At 38.3% G+C, this 22,455-nt stretch overlaps 1 protein-coding gene and 1 pseudogene across 1 annotated transcript; one reads left to right on the forward strand and one right to left on the reverse strand.

Annotated features, from left to right (window-relative positions):
* Nucleotides 1-5,317: 5,317 nt before the first annotated feature.
* On the reverse strand, nucleotides 5,318-6,270 carry LOC133243825 (etoposide-induced protein 2.4 homolog; annotated as a pseudogene).
* A 4,842-nt stretch (nucleotides 6,271-11,112) lies between these two features.
* LOC133243865 (RNA-binding motif protein, X chromosome-like) lies at nucleotides 11,113-22,052 on the forward strand. Its single transcript, XM_061410591.1, has 8 exons — nucleotides 11,113-11,252; nucleotides 11,775-11,881; nucleotides 14,166-14,340; nucleotides 15,998-16,135; nucleotides 17,296-17,407; nucleotides 18,587-18,709; nucleotides 18,786-18,874; nucleotides 19,495-22,052. The coding sequence occupies exons 1-8, from the start codon at nucleotides 11,144-11,146 to the stop codon at nucleotides 19,797-19,799; spliced, it is 1,158 nt and encodes a 385-aa protein (XP_061266575.1). The 5' UTR covers nucleotides 11,113-11,143; the 3' UTR covers nucleotides 19,800-22,052.
* Nucleotides 22,053-22,455: the final 403 nt, after the last annotated feature.

Here is a 22,455-nt window from a genome sequence, read left to right on the forward strand (position 1 = left end):
CATCCAGTATCGTGCATCGAACCTGGACTTGCGACTTGTTTCATTCGTGATATTATACATGTTTCAATGCCACTCTCCCATATCTTCCCACCTTCTCCCTCTCCCACAGAGTCCATAAGACTGTTCTATACATCACTGTTTCTTTCTTTCTTTTTTTTTTTTTAATTTTATTTTATTTTTAAACTTTACATAATTGTATTAGTTTTGCCAAACACAGGGTTATTGTTACCATCTTTCTAAATTCCATATATATGCATTAGTATACTGTATTGGTGTTTTTCTTTCTGGCTTACTTCACTCTGTATAATAGGCTCCAGTTTCATCCACCTCATTAGAACTGATTCAAATGTATTCTTTTTAATGGCTGAGTAATACTCCATTAAACTTTGAATTGTTGTAATTTCTGCTAAGTTGTTAAAGATACTTTTGCTTTTACCTCTAAAAATACTCTCAATTTGGTGACTTCTAAGGTAAATCAGTCTCTCCTATTAATGAAAAAAAAAGTTTCCTACTAGTTGTTAAGCTATATTTGTTCCTTCTTCATGAATAAATAATCTTGTTCCCAGTGAGTTTAAGGTTCTTGCCTTATTGCAAAGAGAATTTCAAGATAGGAAGTTAAGTAAAATGAGTGTTTTAGTTAAGCAAGGGTTTGTCCTTAGAGGGAGAATAGGCAGGTAGGTGAGGAGGTGCTACTCAGCACTTCTTTGGTAAACCAGCTATGAAGGGCATACAAACCAAAAGGGGGAAGGATTTTGGAGGTCCTTTCCCTGATTTTCATCCCAGCTCCAGTCTCCTGAGGGGAGGAGGGACCATTGTCTTTATTTAGCTTAAATCAGAAGTGTCATGGTGTTGATGCATGATCTAGTATTTCTTTTTTGCAAGGCTAACCTTTTTGTAATGAAAGCAAAATAAGCAATATGTTACATGTGAATATTGGAGAAGGAAATGGCAACCCACTCCAGTATTCTTGCCTGGAGACTCCCAGGGACAGGGGAGCCTGGTGGGCTGCAGTCCATGGGGTCACGAAGAGTCAGACACAACTGAGCGACTTCACCTCACTTTCACTTGACATGTGAATGAGATTCCTTCCATTCCCCACATTTCTTTGCTGGCTTTGGGACACTTATCATTGAAAACGTGTGAATTCCTGTCAGTCTGGACATTCCTGCTTTTGTCTACCTATGGACCCCTGCTGTTTACAGGACGAATAATTTCCTGCCTCATGGCCACTGTCTCCATTTCTGTTCTCATAGCTATCTGCCTGTTGTAACAACTAAAACCTCCTTAGTTTTACTGTCATTTAATTGCATGGTTCAGTTCAGTTTAGTCGCTCAGTCATGTCGGACTCTGCGACCCCGTGAATTGCAGCAGGCCACACCTCCCTGTCCATCACCAGCTCCCGGAGTTCACCCAAACCCACATCCACTGAGTCCGTGATGCAATCCAGCCATCTCATCCTCTATTGTCCCCTTTTCCTCCTGCCCCCAATCCCTCCCAGCATCAGAGTCTTTTCCAATGAGTCAAGTCGTCGCATGAGGTGGCCAAAGTACTGGAGTTTAAGCTTCACCATCATTCCTTCCAAAGAACACCCAGGACTGGTTGGATCTCCTTGCCGTCCACGGGACTCTCAAGAGTCTTCTCCAACACCACAGTTCAAAAGCATCAATTCTTGGGGGCTCAGTTTTTTCACAGTCCAGTTCTCACATCCATACAAGACTACTGGAAAACCTCAGCACTGGCCACGGGACTGGAGAAGGTCAGTTTTCTTTCCAATCCCAAAGAAAGGCAATGCCAAGGAATGCTCAAACTACCACACAATGGCACTCATCTCACATGCTAAAAAGTAACTACATGGTAGTCACTGAAAAAGACATTTATGCCACAAAACAGAATTTTAGCTATACAACTTAACATTTAATTTTGTTCATGAGTAAGTAAGACTCAGATTTCTGTCAACTACAAAGATGCACAACTTGAAAATTACAGGTTGTATTTGTAACAAAATCAGGACTGCAGTGCAGGAGACAGCACCTCAGATAGCTCTGAGAGACTGCTCCAAAGAGGTGGGTCAGGAGAGATCAATATGTTATATTTTGGTAACGGGGAGAGTGAAAGTGTTAATTGTTCAGGCATGTCAGACTCTGTGACTCCATAGACTGTAACCTGCAGTTTCTCTGTCCATGGAATTCTCTGGAGTGGCTTACCATTTCCTGACCCAGGGGATCTTCCTGACCCAGGGATCAAATCCAGGTCTCTTGCATTGCAAGCAGTGAGCCACCAGGGAAGCCCCTGGTGAAGGGGAGTTCAATACAATTAAATATTCAGTTTACAAAAGATTTTCCGGTAGTCAAAGAGCTGATGTCACTACCAAGGGATTTAATGCTTTTCTAATCATGAGATGCAGGGATTGGGATCATGAAATCAGTTCCTGAAAATGACCAACTATCTAAAACCTGTCTGACTAGATTGCCTGGAGCACAGAATGCCTCAGTCCACACTGGACTCTCAAGGGGTGTTGATAGTTGGCAGCTGCTATTCGGTGGAGGAAAACCTTACACAACACGTCCAAGTGTGCAGTCAACTCTAAGAGCACCTAGACTTTAGGGCCCAAGTGAAAGCCCTAGAGAGCCTGGGACACAAGTCACGGCAAGTCTCCAGAGGATGACCATCCATCCAGTCAACGAAGACTATCTCTGCACTCCACTCGAGGACAGGTTAGAGCTAAAGCCAGCCCTGGTCCTGAAGCACTGGCAGGAAATATTAGGCCCTGGGGGACCCTGTCCTAAACTTTTCTTGTCTTTAACTTCTTTGCAATGCCTTACGGAAACTTCTGAATGTGGGTAAATGCCATGCAGTCCCTAGAATGAGCCCAGTCTAAGGTCCCGAAAACCATGCCCCAGTATGCCATCTCACACCCGCTGTAGAGTTATCACACCATAGTTTCTGCTTTGTTTTGTTTTGAACTAGGGCTGGGAAAGACAGGTACCAGCCTGCCGGAGCCCCACGGATTCTTGGACGTTTACAGATTCAGAGAGTAAGAAGACCTGTTTCCAGTGTCTCCTGGGCTGCTTGTTCAGAAAGCACCCAGAGACGGCCAAGCCTTGCCTTCTAGCGCTGTAGATGCGTCTCTGTAGAAGGGGCAAAGCTGGGGTGTACATGCTCAAATGCAAAAGCTGGCCCTGGGCAGGAGATCTCATGCAGGGCACCGTGAAGAGGACATCCATAAAACCTGTGAACTTTACCCTTTGCCCTCAAAAGAGGTGCTGCTTCAGGGAGAAAAGTTGTAGAGTGAGAACTTCATGTGGGACATCACCCTCAGGCATGCCCACGGTGGAGCCCTTCTATCTGGGATGAGAGGACAACAGTGGGGGGACAGACGAACTCTGCCTACTCCATTTGTGCCAGTCTGTCTTTTGCTCAATCCAGAGGTGGACGCGATTCCAGAAAGCAGTCATCTACTTCAGAAGGACCACCCTAAGTGCTGACCAGTCCTTCAGTGAGCTCCATATGCTCCAGGTGTTCCCACTGGCCCTTGGCCCACACAGTAGTGGCAAAGCCCTAGATGAAGGACAGCTCCCTTGTGGTTGAAAACATTCTGTGCTGAGCCGTCCCGCAAGGAAGAGAAACTGTCACCACAGGGCTGGTGAGAAAAATGTTTTTCCTACAGCTTGGCCTGGCAGAGGGCCTTGGGCAAAGGCCTTAAGCCTTCCTGGAAAAAGGGATATTGACCCCTGAGCTGCAGCAGCAGCAGCAGCAGCAGCAGCAGCAGCAGCAGCAGCAGCAGCAGTAGCAGCATGGGACACAGAGCACATGGCTGCGTAGGCTCGCCCTAACAGCCTCTTTCCCCTCACTTCTGCCCCTGGACACGCTGTACCGAAGCTGAGTTCCTGGAAAAAATAACAGAGTTCACATGAGCTCTAACATCTACGATGGGATCTGTTTTCCTTTATCTGATTCCTTGCATTTTCTCTTTTCCCCTGGTCACTTTTGCCAGAAACTAATATCCTCACTGCCTTCCCACCCCTCACTTTCTCCCTAGGCCACAGCCCCCCTCCATATACCTTATACACGATCCCCTAAGATGTTACCCGGAACCCCAGCTCTGGGAAGCGGACTCTCAGCAAAGCTGACCGTGCACTCATATACACACTCATACACATGTGGCCTTCGAGGTTCATAGCGAGTTCAATGTTAAGGCTTTTCCCTTGTTCTGTACTCTTATTAAAGTGTCTGATGATAGGCAACAGAGAAGATACCTGGGCCACCACCTTCCAACAGAATTGCGTTCCACTGTTTCAATCTCTGGCCCTTGTTCACCAGACCCTTTCCACGAACATCCACATTTCCCTTGTAAAACTGCCAGACCCACAGTCAATGGGCCCCTCGTCTTCCTTCTCCATCCTCCCCAACCCCCACCCCACGGGAAGAACTGCACCCCCTGACACAACCCCAACATATGACTTAGCCCCCTCTACGAATCTCCACGGACTGGTAATTCCCACGCGGTGGACTGACTCTCCTACATGCAGCTGAAGTGTTTGTCCTGAGGACCTGCCCAAACAATACGCGCACACATGCAGCTGATGCTTTTTATTTTTCCTTTGCAATTAATTCAGGTTTACTGGTGTCTCACTCTCGATCCACTTCAGCACCAGACCACTCTTCACTACTTTCCCGTCCAAGAGAACTATGCTGGCCATTGGTCTTCACGTGAAGCAGCTTCTTCGGTTTTCTATTTTAGGTGAAGGGGGGCACACCATCGTAAGTGTCTCAAAAGCTGGGGGGAGGGGGTTCCTTGCAAAACAGAGAGAGACAGAGATATGTACACTTACCCTCCCCGAAAACACTAAAGACAGCTTGATTCTTTCAAGTCAGTTCCCAGGGGGGCGTGTCTGTGAACGTTTACATGCCCTAGAAGCACATAGTAAAAAACGGGTATCCCAGTCTTCAGCGTAGAACTATTTACAATAGCTAGGACGTGGAAGCAGCCTATGTGTCCATCAGCAGATGAAGGGATAAGGAAGTTGGAGTACACATACACAGCGGTGTCTTACACAGCTCTAACACGGAACGCATCCATGTCAGTTCTAATGAGATGGAATGAACGTGGAGCCTACTATACTGCGTGAAGTAAGTCAGAAAGAGAAAGACAAACACTGTCCGTTAACACAAATATATGGAGTTGAGGACCTTGTAGGTGGTGCTGAACATCCAACATGCAGGGCAGCAAAGAAGAAACAGACATATAAAGAACAGACTTTGGCCTCAGTGGGAGATGGTGACGGTGGGTTAATGTGAGAAAGTAGCCCAAAAAGGTTTACATTAGCTTATGCAAAACAGATGACCAGTGCGAGTTTGACAGGTGGAGCAAGGCAACCAAAAGAAAGAGGATAGAGAAGAGGCAGCCACAATGCAGGAGAGTGCATTGCCATCTTACAATGGAAATCCAGGGGTAAACCAAATCCAAAGTAGTAAGGGCAGTTTCTTTCTATGTTGATATTGCTGGGGCATTCCAGTTCCTTTATTGAACCAATGATTTTCAAAGCAATACCAACGATTTTCAAAGCAACATAATGGGTACGGAAGTGAATAGAGAAGGGATGTATGCAGGAGACTAAGCAACTGGCCAAAATGAATGGTAAAGAGGCTGACAAACATACCCTGGAGGAGGAAGAGAGACTGCAGTGAAAGGCTAAAGAGCATGTCAGCAGTTACTCTGCTGTTAGCCAATGGGTGAGGTTCCCTCCTTGACCTCTCAAATGCCAGGTCAGCTAAATCCTGGAACCAAATCATGTTCACAACATTGATGAGAATGAAGTGGGGGAGCACAAAGAGAGATCACTGAGCTGAAGAACTTCAGCTATGACCAAAAATCTCCATGTAGAGATGGATTACCAATAATATGGGCCACTACTGACTGAAGCACAGGACTGAAAAGTCCATAAAACAAGAGGAGACTGAATCAGAAAACTCCAGCATCACAAGTGCAGCAGTGGAAAGTTCTCCCAACAACATTTGGCTCACTTTCCTGCTTCCTCTCTGTGCTCTGGGCTTCCCCCTGAGCCAGGATACTGCTTGCCCTTTTTTGATGCTACTCCTCCCTCTTTTGTTGAATTTGAGCATCCAACTTTGAGACGGTACAAATTCCCAAGACAGAGTCTGATTTCCCTGGCAAGGTCCTGCAGAAAGGTTGTGACATTCAGCCATCACTTCACTGTCCAAACTATCAACTACAGAAAGGAGAGAAAGAGGTTTCCCCAAATATTTCATCATGAAGGACTCAGTAGCTTCTCTATCTTGGCTCTGGCTCCAGCTGCAACCCTTATCCACCACTGGCCTCTGGCTCCTTTGAGCTACTCCACTCCTGGCCACCAGTTCCTACCCAGGCATTCCCAGGGCAGGGGACACTGTGTCTGCACTGCAGTGTACATTTTTGTATCACAATAAATGGCTGATTTATTCTGATAAGTGTACAGAAAGTGACAAATCACTGTCATGTGTATGAATCATTTTTTAAATCACTGGAGCACGTTCTCATGGCAGCGATCATAATGCTTTATTTCCAGTAATGCTTTTCAAATGTGTACTCTCATTGGTTAATGTAGTAATTCTTTATTTGAACTGATTATCATCTGATTATTAGTTGACTGTAACTGCTTACGTGTTTTAATTTTTGTAACATTAGTTACTGCAATATCAGTAAAATCCATCAATGGCATTTACTTTCCAAAAGCGATATGAAAACAAAGGGCCCATTTTACCTGGTGAAATGAAAAAAGGTAACTAATACTAATAGAGCCATAGGAAAACTTTCAAGTAAGAATATAGTAATATAGACATATTCTATTAGAATGGTTCTGTAGTAAGACATTAATACTAATAGACTGGTAAGCATTACATTAAAAACGATTTTCTAAACTATATCTTATACAAATATATTAAGGTGTGTTTACCTTTGGTGCATGATTTCACTGCTGAGTTGTTCACCTACATGTTCTTGACTGCTTAGTTGTCTCTGACTCTTTGCAACTCCATGGCCTGTAACCTGCCAGGCTCCTCTGTCCATGGACTTCTCTGGGCAAGAATACTGGAGAGGGTTGACATTTCCTTCTTCAGGGGATCATTCTGAGCCAGGGATCAAACTCAGGTCTTCTGTATTGGAGGAAGATTCTTTTCCACTGAGTCATCACAGAAGCTCCATTTACCTACAGTATGTTTGCTCAGTCTTGTCCCACTCTTTGAGACCCCATGGACTGGGGCTCGCCAGTGCCCCAGTGCTCTTCTGTCCATAGGCTTCTTAAGGCAAGAATACCAAAATGGGTTGCCATTTCCTTCTCCATGGATTTACCTAAAGAAGATATATTAGAAAGATCAACCACTACTTTAGAAGAACCAGTCAACACTATATTACTTATTTATAATGGCTTACTAAGAAATTCTAAGTATTTTTGTAAACGGGGAAATATACAGATTAGTAGACATCAGTATTAAAATAAGACATAAGCACTGAAAATGGAGCTATAGTATTGCTCTATAAGAATAGTAAAATTTAATATACTTACATATATATGTATATAAGTATATTAAATTTCATATATGTATGAATATATATGTATAAATATTTATGTACATATGTGCATATTGGAGAAGGCAGTGGCACCCCACTCCAGTACTCTTGCCTGGAAAATCCCATATACAGAGGAGCCTGGTAGGCTGCAGTCCATGGGGTCGCTAACAGTCGGACACGACTGAGAGACTTCCCTTTCAATTTTCACTTTTCACTTTCACGCATTGGAGAAGGAAATGGCAACCCATTCCAGTGTTCTTGCCTGGAGAATCCCAGGGATGGCAGAGCCTGGTGGGCTGCCGTCTATGGAGTCGCAGAGAGTCAGACACGACTGAAGCGACTATGTGTATATAAGTATGTATGTGTGTATATATATATATATATATATATATATATATATATATATAATGGCTATATAAACTAGATAAATTCTAAAGAAACCCTTGGAAAATAAGTTTTAGTTCTCTTCTTCGTTAAGTGTATTTTCTTCTATTAGATATGATTTTACATGTTAATTCCTAGAAGGAAGAATTTTATATAGGGAAAAATAATCTGTCAGCAGAGTTCTTTCAGGTATAGACATGCATTAGCTGAGGTGACAGAAATTGCAGAGTGTGTCCTTAGTGGATCTCTTCATTTTGTTACTTTTGGGATTTTTAGTGAAAAACATTACCTTTATTTGCTTAATGAGAAAATTCCAAATATGTTTACTTCAAAGACACTAAGGCTTTTAACTCCTAAATGGTTTAAATATTTTCATTATTTATCCTTTTCTTTTGTATTAAGAAAAAGGAAAATCACACAATTAAAGAATATGCCACTCAAGAGTGGTCATATTGGTGACATATGAGACGGCAATAAATTATGAAAACATGTGATGGTAAAAGTTCTCTTTTGTATTTTATAGTGATTAAGTTAACCCGACTGGTAAACCTAGTAGAATATTTTGCTCTTTTTATTTTTGGTTTTTGTTTTTGTTTTTTTTTTAGACTTTCCCTCAAAGGTCTCCATTTACCCCTCCTCCACCTCTGTATTTTCTTCCTGCCCTACTTTCTCTGCGGCTCATCTCGCGATACATCCAGGTTCCTTACGCTCGTCTCCTCGTGCCGTACATCCGGTTCCTTATGCGCTTGACGGAAGAGGCAGGGCTGCGTTCAAAATTAGTTTAGCTAGCGGTCGACTCAGGGGCTTTGGTGGTGTGTGTTCGGAAGAACGAGACAAAAAAAGGTAAAGAATTGGGCATTTTAAGATCAAAAAACAGATTTATACCTTATGAGAACATGTTTATAGGTATAGTGTCAGTTTTTACTGGAGAAAAATGGTAACTCAGACTGATTTTTCCTGTCAGGTTTTTTCCCGTAAGACCTAATAGCTGAGTGTATGTATATATATGTGTGTGTGTGTGTGTACATTATCCTGAAAAGTCTTATTAGTTTATTTCTTGAAAAATACCTTTAATTTTTATTCCTTGGAGAATCAGTGCCTGAAGTAGCAATGGAAAGCCAGTGAAGTTTGAGGGTTCTTTTGTCTGAATGGAGGGCTTGGGGATGGGATGGACGAGGTGGGGGCGGAGCGGGGGTGGGATGAAGAAGGGGGTTTGAAATGTCTGGATGTTGGCTGTGGGAGGATATACTGGGCATATACTCCTACCCTGGGACTGAGAAAGCTGTTTTTGCTTTGTAACTTTTCTTTGATGTATAAGGCTGGATCTTTCTCCACAAGCTTATGGCTACTAGGGCGGGATGTTGGTTGCTTTCGGTGTGTAATTCATTTTTTTCCTGTTGGTTTGGGGCTGCTAGTCGTGTGCAGTGTTGCCTTGGTGTGCAGTTCGGCTTTTTTCCGTTGGTTTGGGGCTGCTAGTCATGTGGAATGTTGCGTTGGTTTCTCGCAAAATGTGGCTTTGGTGTGTAATGCGGCTTTTTTGCTGTCCACTTGGGGCCGCTGCTTCAGTCGTCTCTGACTCTGTGCGACCCTATAGACCGCAGCCCACCAGGCTCCCCCGTCCCTGGGATTCTCCAGGCACGAATACTGGAGTGGGTTGCCATTTCTTTCTCCAGTTGGGACCGCTGGTCATGCAGAATGTTGCTTTGGTGTGTAATGCATTTTTTCCCCCGTTGGCTGGTGCCTGTTAGAGGCGCGGAATGCTTCTTTGGTGTGTAATGCGAAATTTCTCCCTCCGCTAGGGTCTTCTAGTTGTGCAGAATGTTGCTCTGGTGTGTAGTTTGGCTTTTTTCCGTTGGCTTGGGGCTGCTAGTTGTGCGGAATGCTACTTTGGTGGGTAACGCGGCTTTTCTCCCTCCACTTGGGGCTGCTAGTTGGGCTGAATGTTGCTCTAGTGTGTAATTTGGCTTTTTTGTTTGTTTGTTTGTTTGTTTCCCTTGCCTTGGGGCTGCTAGTTTACCGGACTGTTGCTTTGGTGTGTAAACCGGCTTTTCTCCCTTGGCTTGGGGCTGCTAGTTGCGGGGGCTTAGTCGTGCAGAATGTTGCTCTGGTGTGTAATTCGCCTTTTCTCCGTTGGCTTGGGGCTGCTAGTTGTGCGGAATGCTGCTTTGGTGGGTAACGCGACTTTTCTCCCTCCACTTGGGGCTGCTAGTTGGGCTGAATGTTACTCTAGTGTGTAATTTGGCTTTTTTTTTTTTTTTTTTTTTCCCCTCCTTGCCTTGGGGCTGCTAGGGCACCGGACTATTGCTTTGGTGTTTAACCTGGCTTTTCTCCCTTGGCTTGGGGCTGCTAGTTGTGGGGGCTGTTGCTTTGGTGCCTAATCCAGCTTTTCTCTCTTGGCTTCTGGCTACTAGTCATGGGATATTGCTTTGGTGTATAACTCAGATTTTCTCCCTTGCCTTGAGTCTGCTAATTGCGCATCTGGATGTAACAGCCCAGGCTCCATTTTGTTTCACGTGCACTCTTTTTTTTTTTAAACAGTTTTTCTCTGAGATAGTGACAGTAGTTGAAAAACTTAACCAGTATACCGAACCATTTTACTTATATGACTTAAAACTAAAGTTTTCAAATGTTGAACTGTTGATTAACTTAACAAAAATGGTCAAATTTTAATGTTCATAAAAGTTAACATTATTTTGTCTGGAGCTATGATTCTTAGTTTACCAAAATAAGTAACCACAGGTTAAATTTTCCTCAGCAAAGTATTTTATTCTCTTGTGGCTTTTATGACTTAGTATTGTAGAAGTTTTTAAATTTAAGTGTATTTTACAGATTATTTGTTGTGTAATCAATATAAACGTGAGAAAATGGGGAAATTTGAAAATGTGTTTAGTGTATTTTATGTACATTTTATAAAACTTAGATACTGTATTTAGGTTTTAATGAGTGAATTCTTTAAACACTGCAGCTCAAAACAGTTTTCCAGCAGCCTTCTAATGTAATTTAAACTTACAGGTTTTTGTTATCTGTAAAAAAACAGCATTCATTAGGTCAGGGCTTGTTTTCCTTTTTGCGTTACAAGCTTCCTTGTATTTTAAGTAAACATTTTTAAAAGTTCAGTTCTTTTTAAATGATATTGGAACATTTTGGCTCATAATTTGTTCTTTGGTATATTTTTTGCCACCTAACAGTAAAATGATGGAAGCAGATCGGCCTGGAAAACTGTTAATAGGAGGCCTCAGTGCTGAAACAACGGAGGAGTCTCTTGAAGCTGAATTTGGGAAATATGGTCACATTGTGGCAGGTAACTCTAGAATCGGATATGACTGAGCGACTGAACTGACTCGAACTCTAGAATCAACATACGTAACTCTTTAAAGCAAATGTCTACTTGATATATATCCATGGACAACTATGAGTAGTTTCAGGTTTTTGTTTTTTTAATTGGGCAAGTACTTGGCAGTCAGTGAAAGGGTCTCCTCTTACTGAAAAGGGAAGAAAACAGTGCCTTTAAAATGTACTAGTGGTCCTGGGATGTGAAAGAGAATAAGACATGGTAATAGTAGAATTATTGAGATTTACTGTTCATTTTTAGAATACTAGGAATAATATATAAAAATCAAATTATGTGATATTTTTATATCATGTATAAAACGATATATAGATTTTTGTTTTTAAGTAACTTTCAAAAGTTTGTACTATGTTGGTAACATTCAAGTATGTTAAAGGGTCTTATGAGAAATTGTCAAAGGAGTGATAATTTTGAAAATAGTAAAGTTCAATTTTATGTGACATTTTAAATTTAAAAGATTTACGTGTATTACAGTTCTCTTGATAAAGGATCGGAACACAAACAAGTCGAGAGGCTTTGCTTTCATTACTTTTGAGAGCCCCGCAGATGCAAAGGATGCTGCCAAAGAAATGAATGGAAAGGTAAGTCTTAATAATGTATGTTCTTCATTTAATACTATTTATAGATTTCTTTTGGAGAAGGCAATGGCACCCCACTCCAGTACTCTTGCCTGGAAAATCCCATGGGCGGAGGAGCCTGGTGGGCTGCAGTCCATGGGGTTGCAGAGTTTGACACGACTGAGTGACTTCACTTGCACTTTTCACTTTCATGCGCTGGAGAAGGAAATGGCAACCCACTCCAGCGTTCTTGCCTGGAGAACCCCAGGGACAGGGGAGCCTGGTGGGCTGCCGTCTATGGGGTCGCACAGAGTCGGACACGACTGAAGTGACTTAGCAGCAGCAGCATAGATTTCTTTATTGTTACAGTAGTATAATGCTTTGTAAGGCTTCACTCCTTTTTGTCACATAAATACTAGTTCCTCTGGTTGGGAAGAGATTGAAGTTAATACCAGCATTAACAAAACAGATTAAATCTGTCTTCTATTAACATTCAGGTGTAAATACAAATAGGTTTTAACCTTCAGCACTCTCCCCGTATTTCATACTGTATTTTAAGTCTTGGCATTTTCTATTTAAGTCACTCTTCAGTGTATCAGTGTTAGGAATAAAAATTTGTCCCGTAGAAGCTGAACTTTTTTAAAAAATTGGAGAATTGCTTTACAGTATTGTGTTGGTTTCTGCCGTGTATCAGCATGAATTAGCCATAAGCATACAAATGTTATCTCCCTCCCACTTCCCTCCCCATCCCATTTCTTTAGCTAGCTATGGAGCACTGTGTTTGCTCCAGGATGTGCCCCGTCTGTGGATTGTTACATTAAATAAAAAGGAAGTCTGTATCTCCCCCATTTTATATTGTGGGTAATAGGCTTTTGTACTCATGATATCCTGTTGTTAAATTATCTCTGGAACTTCTACATTCCCTTAGTGCAAATACATTAATTCCCTATTATCTACAGTTACGGTTCTAGTATATTTCACACATGTGACACATGTTGACCCTTGTCCTTTAATTTTTCAGATATGGTAGTACCTAAAAGTTAAGTTTGACTCAGCTTTGGGTCACAGAGATAAATTTTCCTTGAGAATACTTGATGGTAACTAATTCCTCTTTTTTTTTTTTTTTTTATTTGTTCTAGTTGTCAAGCACTGGAACATGTAATCTGAAATTACACTTGAGTAATTTTTATTCAATAGGTGTTATATTGCGAGGCATTGATTGAATTTAGTTAGCTGATTAATGGTTGTGGATGAGACAAAATATTTATTTTCTTAAGCACTGGCGTTCTGAGTGAAGGGAAAAAACGTACAAATAGAAACATTAATTTTACACGCAGAAATGTTAAGGAAAATAAAGTAGTAATTTTGGTGGAGCTCATCGGGTGGTGAATACTATTTTTTTCAGTATATCTAGGAATATTTGCTAAATCCTGAGTTGGGAAAGAGACACTGCATGAATTTGTGGAAAATATTTTGAACCAAGATATAGAAAATGAGACCCTAAGATGAGGGGAAAATGGCTTTTGAGGATGATTATATTGATCTAGAGGCCATTTCAGCCAGAAGTCCTGGTGGAAATTTAGGATTTAAAATTGTTTTCCAAAAATAATGTGAAATAACAAGAGTCTATATAGTATGATTCCTATTAGGTTTTCAAAACTCCTTTTGGTCTCTGTAAAATATTAAGGCAGATATTGGAAGATTAAATTTAAGCATTTCTGAAAAATACGAAGTAGCATTACGGTCAGTAACCCCCTGGGAACAGAAAATAAAACAGTTGTATAAGGCAAGAAATGTTAATGGCCAAATAAAGGTTCTATTTTTAAAAAAAGAAAAATGAAGAAAATTATTAGAACTAGAGTAAATACAGAGCAGCAGTTATATTGAGAAAATTTATGTTTGTGTCTAATAGAACAAATGCTAAAATATAATTATGATAGGAACAATTATTTTGAATAAGTAATAGGCATACTTTTACATACCCTTGGGAAACTGAAATTTTAAATGGAAAATTTACTAAAATGAAGCATGTTATAGAAAATAAAAATGTGTGCTTTTTCATGGTAAAGGAGAGATACTCATCATTTAATACCAGAGAACCGTTCAGGAAGTTCTAATAGGAAATACATACGCTTTGTGTTGGATGACTTAGGAAAGGCAATTGCCAATTAAGTCATGTTCATCATATTGAAGAGCACAGTCATTTCAGGAAAAAAACGTTTGCTTTGGGGAAAAATACTGATTTAATTCATTGCAATAATAAGTTAAAATTTATGTAACATTACTGATGTTGTACTTAATCTTATAGTTTTTGGATGGAAAAACAATTAAAGTAGAACAAGCCAATAAACCATCTTTTGAAAGTGGTGGTAGACAGAAACTGCAACCCCCTGCAAGAAACAGGGGCCATCCAAGAAATCTGAGATGGGAAAGAGGAGGATCTGGTGGAGCAAGAGGGCGTATGTCTCATGGAGGAAACTTTGGTAATGTATTAAAATACAAGGACGCCATAGCACTGAAAAACTGTTAAGTTTGAACATCTAGTAAATCTCAATTTCTATTGCATTGTTAATGAGAAGAATAATCTACAAGAATATATTAAATGAGAAAATTACCATTATTGATAATCAGAATTATTTCTAAGTTGTAAAGAATTGTTGTAGTTATAAAATTACTTATGTGCAAAAAAAGTTCATCATCTTACAGGGAAATGGCTTAAATTTTATTCTTTTTTTTTACCATTGTTATTGATGCCTCTTTAACAGTTTTTCTACACAATTCATTGCTGTTGATCATACATTAGAATTTTCCAATTTTGGCAAATAACTTTATTTAAACTATTAAAAAGACATTTATATACTCTCAGAGTAGTCCTACTGTATTGTAAAAAGTACTGGAGAACTTTGAAGATTACATAACAGATAACACAGTTCAGGGGTGAACATTGTGTATTTTTGGACTGACCTTGTAGTATTTGTCTTGAGCATGTATGTGCAGACAACTCTATGCAATTCTCCACTGTCATTTTGATATGGTGCTTTTGTTCCTGGGTTCTGTTGTAATAAAATTCGCATTTTGGAAAAGTTGTCTTTGATACAGATGTAAAAGCCTCTGTTTTGTATGTATAATTACATATATGTACATACATATGCATGTTTGTGTGTGTTAGAGAACAGTGAGTTACTGCAAATGGTATTATGAAATATTTTCAAAGAAGTTTTTACTTGGTAAGAAAGAAGGGAGGCACTTTCCGTTCATAAACTTCCATATATCTAACAAACTTTGTCTCCTCTACTAACAATAACCAATCTTGAAAAATAAAACATTTCACTTCTGTTTTTGACAACCAGATGTGTGATTTTTTAGAAAATATTTTTAAAAGTTCTGTTACAGGGTGTGTTCATTATAAGATCACACAGTTCTGTTATTTTCTCAGGAGATGAGAAAAGTTTACTAGCTCATATTCTGCAAAGTGTACTCTCCCAAGTGTAACTGGAATATATCTGTAAACATTTTTCTAGTTAGATAAAAAGATTTCATTACTTACCATGCATTCTTAAATACTATTAGAGTTGAACAGAACATAGCCTTTTCCTTGAAAAATTAACAGTAAAGGTTGATCCTTGAACAAAGCAGATCTGTGTGGATTCACTTAAAAGCAGGGTTTTTTGTTTTTACTCCAAGTAAATACGTACTAGGTTACTAAATGATCCAAGGTTGTTGGAGAGGTTGCATTTTTTCCTATAAAAGGAGTTTTTTATATTTTTAGGTGCATATTTTTTTTATTGTTTTGACATAACACCTATTGTGTTACATTTTTAAAAGCTTTTTTGACACCAGAATTGTATGAATTATTTTCCTCCCAGTGTGTTTAAAATTTTATTTTATCCTGGTTTTTCTCCACCTCCTCTATTCTCTTCAGACTACTATCACAGCAGTGGTTCTTTAATCATTTCATAAATTTTTCAAACTGACTGAATTGTACTAACTGATGTATCACATGAGGAAATAGTTTTATTGGTTTAGACAAATACAAATGCTGAAGGCAATGGTAGTTCTTTATTAAAGATCTATAAACAGTAAGCAAAACTTAAACTTTAAGAATGTTTACTCTACCTAAAAAATTGCATTGAAATACAGGTGATAATGGATGTAGTCTCAACACGAGCTCTTCAAGAGGACCCTATCCAGTTAAAAAAGGACCGTCTCAAGGTCCTTCTCCTAAAAGATCTGCTCCTTCTGTTCAAGGGCGAAGCAGTAGTGGAATGAGAGGACGAGGTAAACGTTATATAATACAGAGACTATTGTTTCTGAGTAGTTAGTAAACGTGAGCTATTTAAAAATCAATCCTTAACTTTAAGAAGCAAAATGAAAAGAGAATTACATGCACATGTTTGTTGATCACTAGCTGATTTGTGGATGAAAAATAATTCTTTAGCATCTAATTATAGATGTGTGGTAGGTGATTAACATAGAAGTGGGGAAGACATTTCTTTTAAATCTATGCTTGCTAGAGAATTCCTTGGGTTTTTTTTTTTTTTTTTTTTTGAAGTTGCTAACATTTGCTGCTTAGTAGGATTTTTCACGTGGTTTCAAGATCAAGTATTTTCATGAAAACTAATATCCTATGAGTCAGCGATTTGGAATGTAGAGTAGTTTAGCTATGTTATATTGGCTACCTGGTTCATGTAATTATAAACAGTAACTGAAACTTGTCATATTAACTGTAGTTTGGATTCTTAACATATTTTTACATTGTTTGCTCTTGATACAGCTAAAAACTTTGAATCATTATCAAATTGTCATTTTTATGTATAGAATATTAATGAAGCTAAGTGTATTATGGTATTGATTTCAAAATACAAAAGAAGCTTAGACACCTAAAGTTTCATTAGATTATTAGCCTAGTGAGCAAACAAAACAAGAGAAGTCTGACCACCAGGAATTAGTAAGAATTAGCACAAGAAGTGAGTATTATTTACAGTAAATAGTTTTCCTGTTTTGGAAGAGGTAGCATTTTTCAAATGAGCCCTTTATTGCTAATAAGTAGTTGAACTCAATAGTACTATCATTTGGAAAGGTCAGTAATTCAGGTTGCAGTTTATGTTAAATTTATCAACATTAGGAAAAAATCAACTACTTTGTGATTGAACCTGTGAAAATAGTTTCAAAAAAATAATTAGACTTTACTCAAAGTTTGAGAGATTCTATTACTTGTAATTTAAAGATTATCCAAAATGTACAGGGAGCAGAAGATGTCAGGAAATAAAATGTTCAGAAATTACATTTATAAAGCAAGCTAAATGTGCATGAATCGGATTTTATAAGTATTTTTTTTCAATTGTTTTGGAGAGAGGAGACACACCAGTCTTTCGAATTTTTCTTTGAAATATTACTCTCAATTCTGAGATACTTATGTGAGCATTTTTAAATTAAAGGTCCAGTATTGCGGAGAGAAAATTACAGAGGAGGTCCTCGTAGACAGCCAGTGTCTTCTCGGAGAGATAACTATGTGTCACCAAGAGATTATGGTTATGCTACTAAAGACAGGTAAAGAAAAATAAAATACATGAATTTTTAAGTCATAGTTAATTTTGTTGAGGTAAAATGTATCTAACAAAATTTTAAAAGTGAACAGTTCAGTGGCATTTAAACTACTCAGAATTCTGCAACCGCTATCTCTGTTCAGTTCCAAAACATTTCATCACCCCAAAACAAAATCTATAAGCAGTTGCTCCCATTTTTATCCCCCCGTGTCCCTAGGAGACACCCACCTACGTCATGTGTCTGTAAATTTACCTAATCCTGAATATATCATACGTTCACTGTAGCCTGCCAGGCCCCACTGTCCATGGAGTTCTCCAGGCCAGAATACTGTAGTGGGTAGCCATTCCATTCTCCAGAGGATCTTCCTGAGGGATTGGACCCTGGTCTTCCATATTGCAGTCAGATGCTTTACCAACTGAGCCACATGGAAGCCTTAACAATATGTGACCTTTAATATGTGGCTTTTCCATTAGTGTGAGTGTTTTCAAAGATAATCCTTGCTGAAGCATGAATCAGTACTTCAGTTTTTGAGTGGGGGTTAAACTACCATTATATGTATAGTTAACATTGTTTGTTTATCCATCTTTATGGTTAAAGCGTACAAACATTGGAGTACCTGCTTTCAATTCAGAGTGTAAACTCTGAATTGGAATTCCTGGGTCATACAGTATTTTCAGTATTTTAAGGAACCATTCATCTTCTCCATAACTGCACTGGTGGTGCAGTGCTAAGAGCCCACCTGCCAATGCAAGAGACTCAGATTCAATCCCAAGGTGGGGAAGATACCCTGGATGAGAAAACAGCAATTTACTCCATATTCTTGCTTGAAAAATCCCATCAATAGAGGGGCCTGGTGGGCTACAGTCCACAAGGTCACTAAGAGTCTGACACAGCTTTCTATTTACTGTGCACACACAGGATTTCTGCATGCTCACCAACACCTGATGCTTTATATTAGGGTTAGCCTGTCTACTAGGTGCAGAGTAGGTGTCTCATTCAGATTGAAAAACTTTTTTTCTTCCTAAAAAAATAATGATGTTAAGCAGTGTTTTACATTCTTGTTCATCATTATATATCTTCCTTGAAGAAAAGTATATTGAGATCCTTTGAATTTAAAACTTTTTTTGTCTGTATGAATTCAGTATGAATTCTTTTCATTTATTTTTGTTTGTTTGTTTTAAGTTACTCAGGCAGAGATCCAAGTTCGCGAGACACCAAGAATTATGCTCCACCATCTAGAGACTATGCATACCATGATTATGGCCATTCAAGTTCTTGGGATGATCATTCCTCTAGAGGACATAGGTACTATAAACAATTCTGTTTCTAATCAAATAACTTACGGAAATTTTTTCTTTAACATTAATTCTCTTAAATTTAGTGATCATGATGGCTATGGTGGAAGCCGTGATAGAGATTATTCTGAACATCGAAGTGGAGGCTCTTACAGGGATTCATATAGGAGTTATGGTAAGAGTACAGTTACAACTCAGAAAGGACAGAATTAGAATTGACATGCTAGATCTACATCATTTACTCAAGTTTACTTCTAATTTCTCAGGGGGAAAAAAAAGTAATTTCTACCTAATTGATTGGTTTGAATTAGTTTTGATCAGTCATTTAAAATGATATGAAGGGTAATTTGGCAGCTTACATTTTTTAATCACAAAAATTACTGTAACATTTTTAAAAACAAAAGTGCTATTAAGAGTATGAAGCATAGGAACATTATGAAGTTCAAAATTTTAGTCTTTTCCAAAAAATTAATATTTACTTTAAACTGCTGCTAAGTCATTTCAGTCATGTCCGACTCTGTGCAACCCCATAGATGGCAGCCCACCAGGCTCCCCTGTCCCTGGGATTCTCCAGGCAAGAACACTGGAGTGGGTTGCCATTGCCTTCTCAACCACTGGAGCTAAAAAATACTGCTCTTTTTAAATAAATGTGAAAGCCCCTTCACCATGGCTACTAATTCATATCTTCACCACAGAGGCAGATAAAGGCTAGCCTTTGAAAGATTTAGTACTTTATAGTCATGTTATAGTAGTAATGGGAAAATTTTATAATTTTATCAATTATTAATTTCACAGGGGGCTCCCACGGTGCTGTATCAGGAAGAGGTCCACCTCTGAGTTACGGCAGAGGTCGTCACTATGACGATTATAGCAGTACAAGAGATAGAAATGGAGGAGGGCAGAAAAGTTACTCATGCAGCCGAAGTGATACATACTTAAGTGGTCGTGACCGTGGTGGAAGACAAGAACAAGGATTTCCATCCTCCAAGGATAGGGTGTACCCTGCTCCTCATGAGTCATACAGTAGCTCAGGTTATGAGGCTTCCAGGGGAGGTCATGGGGGAAACCGATCTGAAAGAGTAGGCCGAAACAGATACTAAAAATAATACTCACATACCATGTTTTCTTGGCATGGGAAAATTTTGTGTGAGTTTCTGTTTTAATTCATACTTGAGTACTGCTGAAGAAAAAAGCATTGGCTTTGGAGGGAAGAGCTGTAAACTTTACCCTCCATGAATTTTCAGATAAATTGAAAAATAGAATCATTCAGATAAGTTGAAAAATAGAGTTACTCAAAGTAATTTCATAGTTGTCTGCTAATTGAAAAATAGAAGTTAAAAATTTTTAATTTAATGTCTAAATTTTCAGAGTGTGTTTTGCGAAATGCCACTGTTTATTTTACTGGTGCGTTAAACAAGCATAAAAACACTTGTTTGGAGGGTGAATTGTGCTGTTTGCTTAAAGTTTCCCTTTGTGTCTTTGCACATGAATGCATTCAGAATTAAGCAATACGGTATTTCTCCATTGCAAGCTGTACCTGCTTTCTATTTAGGTTAACAAATATTACATGCTATTTTTGAAAGCAGTGTATAAAAGGTTTGACAAGTCTCTAAAAAACCTGAAAGTGATGTTTGCGTCTTTACTGAAATGATGTGTCCAACTTTTTAAAACAATAGTATAAATCAGAAGAAAATTTAGATATATGACTAAAATGTTTAAGTCTAAAGTTAAGTATCAATTTTCTTAGCCATTCAAGTGGCTAATGACAAAAGTGCCATGATTAAAAAGAAAACAATTTGTACCTAAGTTGAGATTGAACTAGTTAAGTATTCTGAGTATGTATCTTAATGAAAGTAAATAGTTCTAGATTTGTTGGAAAGGCAGTGTTTTAAGTAATGATGATTTTAACTTCATTTTGGAGTACTTGATCTAACCCAAAAGTATAGGCTTATCTATAAGGAAAGTTAAGGGTTTTTATAGGTAGATTTAGGTATCAATAATAATACATCAACTTTTTATTAAGAAACAAGTATAAGAGCTGCAGGACAAATGGAATTGGCAAAATTAGTGGAGAGATTTGCAATTTCCTTTTAAAGTAACAGCAAATTAGGGGAAATTTACTTTTTAAAGGTTCAATTAACAATATTTGAGGCAAACTCAGAAGACAGATTAAGAAATTTCTTAGGATTGTTCCAAATGTTAGAAGTCAAAGGCATAGTTGAATACATTTTCAAGACAAAGGATAGTGCATGAAAGTGACATTGATATTTACATGAAGTTCAAGGCAACACTGTCCAGGTAAGCAGGAACAAAGTAAGCAGTAAGTTACTGATCCTAGTACAAAGCTGAGAAAGAACAGGATATTTTTTAAGTAGTTAGATTGGTAACTTCTGAAATTGCAACCTGATCTCAAACTGCTATTTTGATGCTAGACATTATGAAAGCATAACTTTCATTTAGTTGTGCTGTAGTATTTGTGAGGACTGAATAAGAATATAAACTTCCTAGCATAATTTCTAATTATTTCCTATGAATCCATTATGATAGTGTCTGTATTACCTACCCTGGAAACTTTGAGCAACAGAAAGATCCTTGACAGGATATCTTGTTATAATAGTGACAACATTCGTGAGTATATGAGAATGGCAACCTAGAAAATAATTTCTCCCAAACATTGCTATAAAGATTCTGTTTTTGAGCATGTTAAAGAGTAAACTCTGAAAATTATAACCAAAGTTAAAGGCCTATCCTGTTAAAGTGTTCATTCGACAAAAATGAATTTGTTGTCTGTAGTACAGAGAATAAAAAGTAAATTTCAACTATAACTAAATTTCTCTACAGTTTATGTGTAATGAGTTACTGTTTTTAAAATCAGTTTGACCTGAAGGTTCCTGTAGTTGGCTTAATTTGAAAATGGCAGTTAACCCAGAAATGTAAAATTCCCTGTTGAAAATGCTCCTGATGTAAGAAATGTTGTACCTTTCTGTTGACCCTAGCCATTAAACTGGTTTTTAGTAATAAAGAATATCAAGTTGCTTTAGAAACAGTGTTAAAAAACCTGCACAACGAAGTATTCTTCTTCTGTATGTTGATATAGAACTCTGTATCCCAGGCTTTGCTGTGTATGCTGAATATAAAGGCATAATTTGTTTAGTGTTTAGTAACTATGAATTTTAAATCATCTAAAAGTGGAAAAAAGTCCTTGAAACTGTCTTGACTTAAAGGGGTTATCTTCTTGTATGTTGCTTGTTTTTATTTGATGTTTTTGTGTTAGAGAAAACTTTCCATTTGTGATTTTTCATTAGTTCTGTATGTATTGTAAACTTTTAGTACTTTGTGTTAGGAATTTTTATCTTGAAATTAAAGTGTTACATAACTTTCTAAAAGTGTTAGTTTGGCTTTTTATACCTACTCTATTATTTTTTTTCTTACTGTGATATATGATAGAATTATTTTCATTTCTTAGTGAAACACCAATTTTTCCAGTAAAAACTAGCATAAAAGTTAAAAAGTATGCACATCTTTTTCTCAGCTCTTGTTTCTACTTCTCTTAATGAAATTTTCTGCTATGTATTGCCATGTAGCACATTACTTCGGAAGTAACTCTATTATTGTTCAATTTTATCTTTTATTTTTCTGGCTGTTTCCTTTATATAGTTCCATAAGCCATTGGAGTTTTGACTGACATTGCTTTACATTTATCAATGAATTAGGGCAAAAGTGACTTTAATGTTTTAGAATTTCCCGCCCATCTTT

The sequence above is a fragment of the Bos javanicus genome, chromosome Y (assembly GCF_032452875.1).
Source record: "Bos javanicus breed banteng chromosome Y, ARS-OSU_banteng_1.0, whole genome shotgun sequence".
NCBI classification, from domain to species: Eukaryota; Metazoa; Chordata; class Mammalia; order Artiodactyla; family Bovidae; genus Bos; species Bos javanicus.

What these genes read in the sequence shown, in the direction of transcription:
- LOC133243865 (XM_061410591.1), top strand. Translation starts at nt 11,144, where the DNA reads ATGATGGAAGCAGATCGGCCTGGAAAACTGTTAATAGGAGGCCTCAGT. An exon ending in CCAAAGAAATGAATGGAAAG is followed by an intron (nt 11,882 to 14,165) that starts GTAAGTCTTAAT and finishes TTAATCTTATAG; the next exon opens with TTTTTGGATGGAAAAACAAT. An exon ending in CATTCCTCTAGAGGACATAG is followed by an intron (nt 18,710 to 18,785) that starts GTACTATAAACA and finishes TCTTAAATTTAG; the next exon opens with TGATCATGATGGCTATGGTG.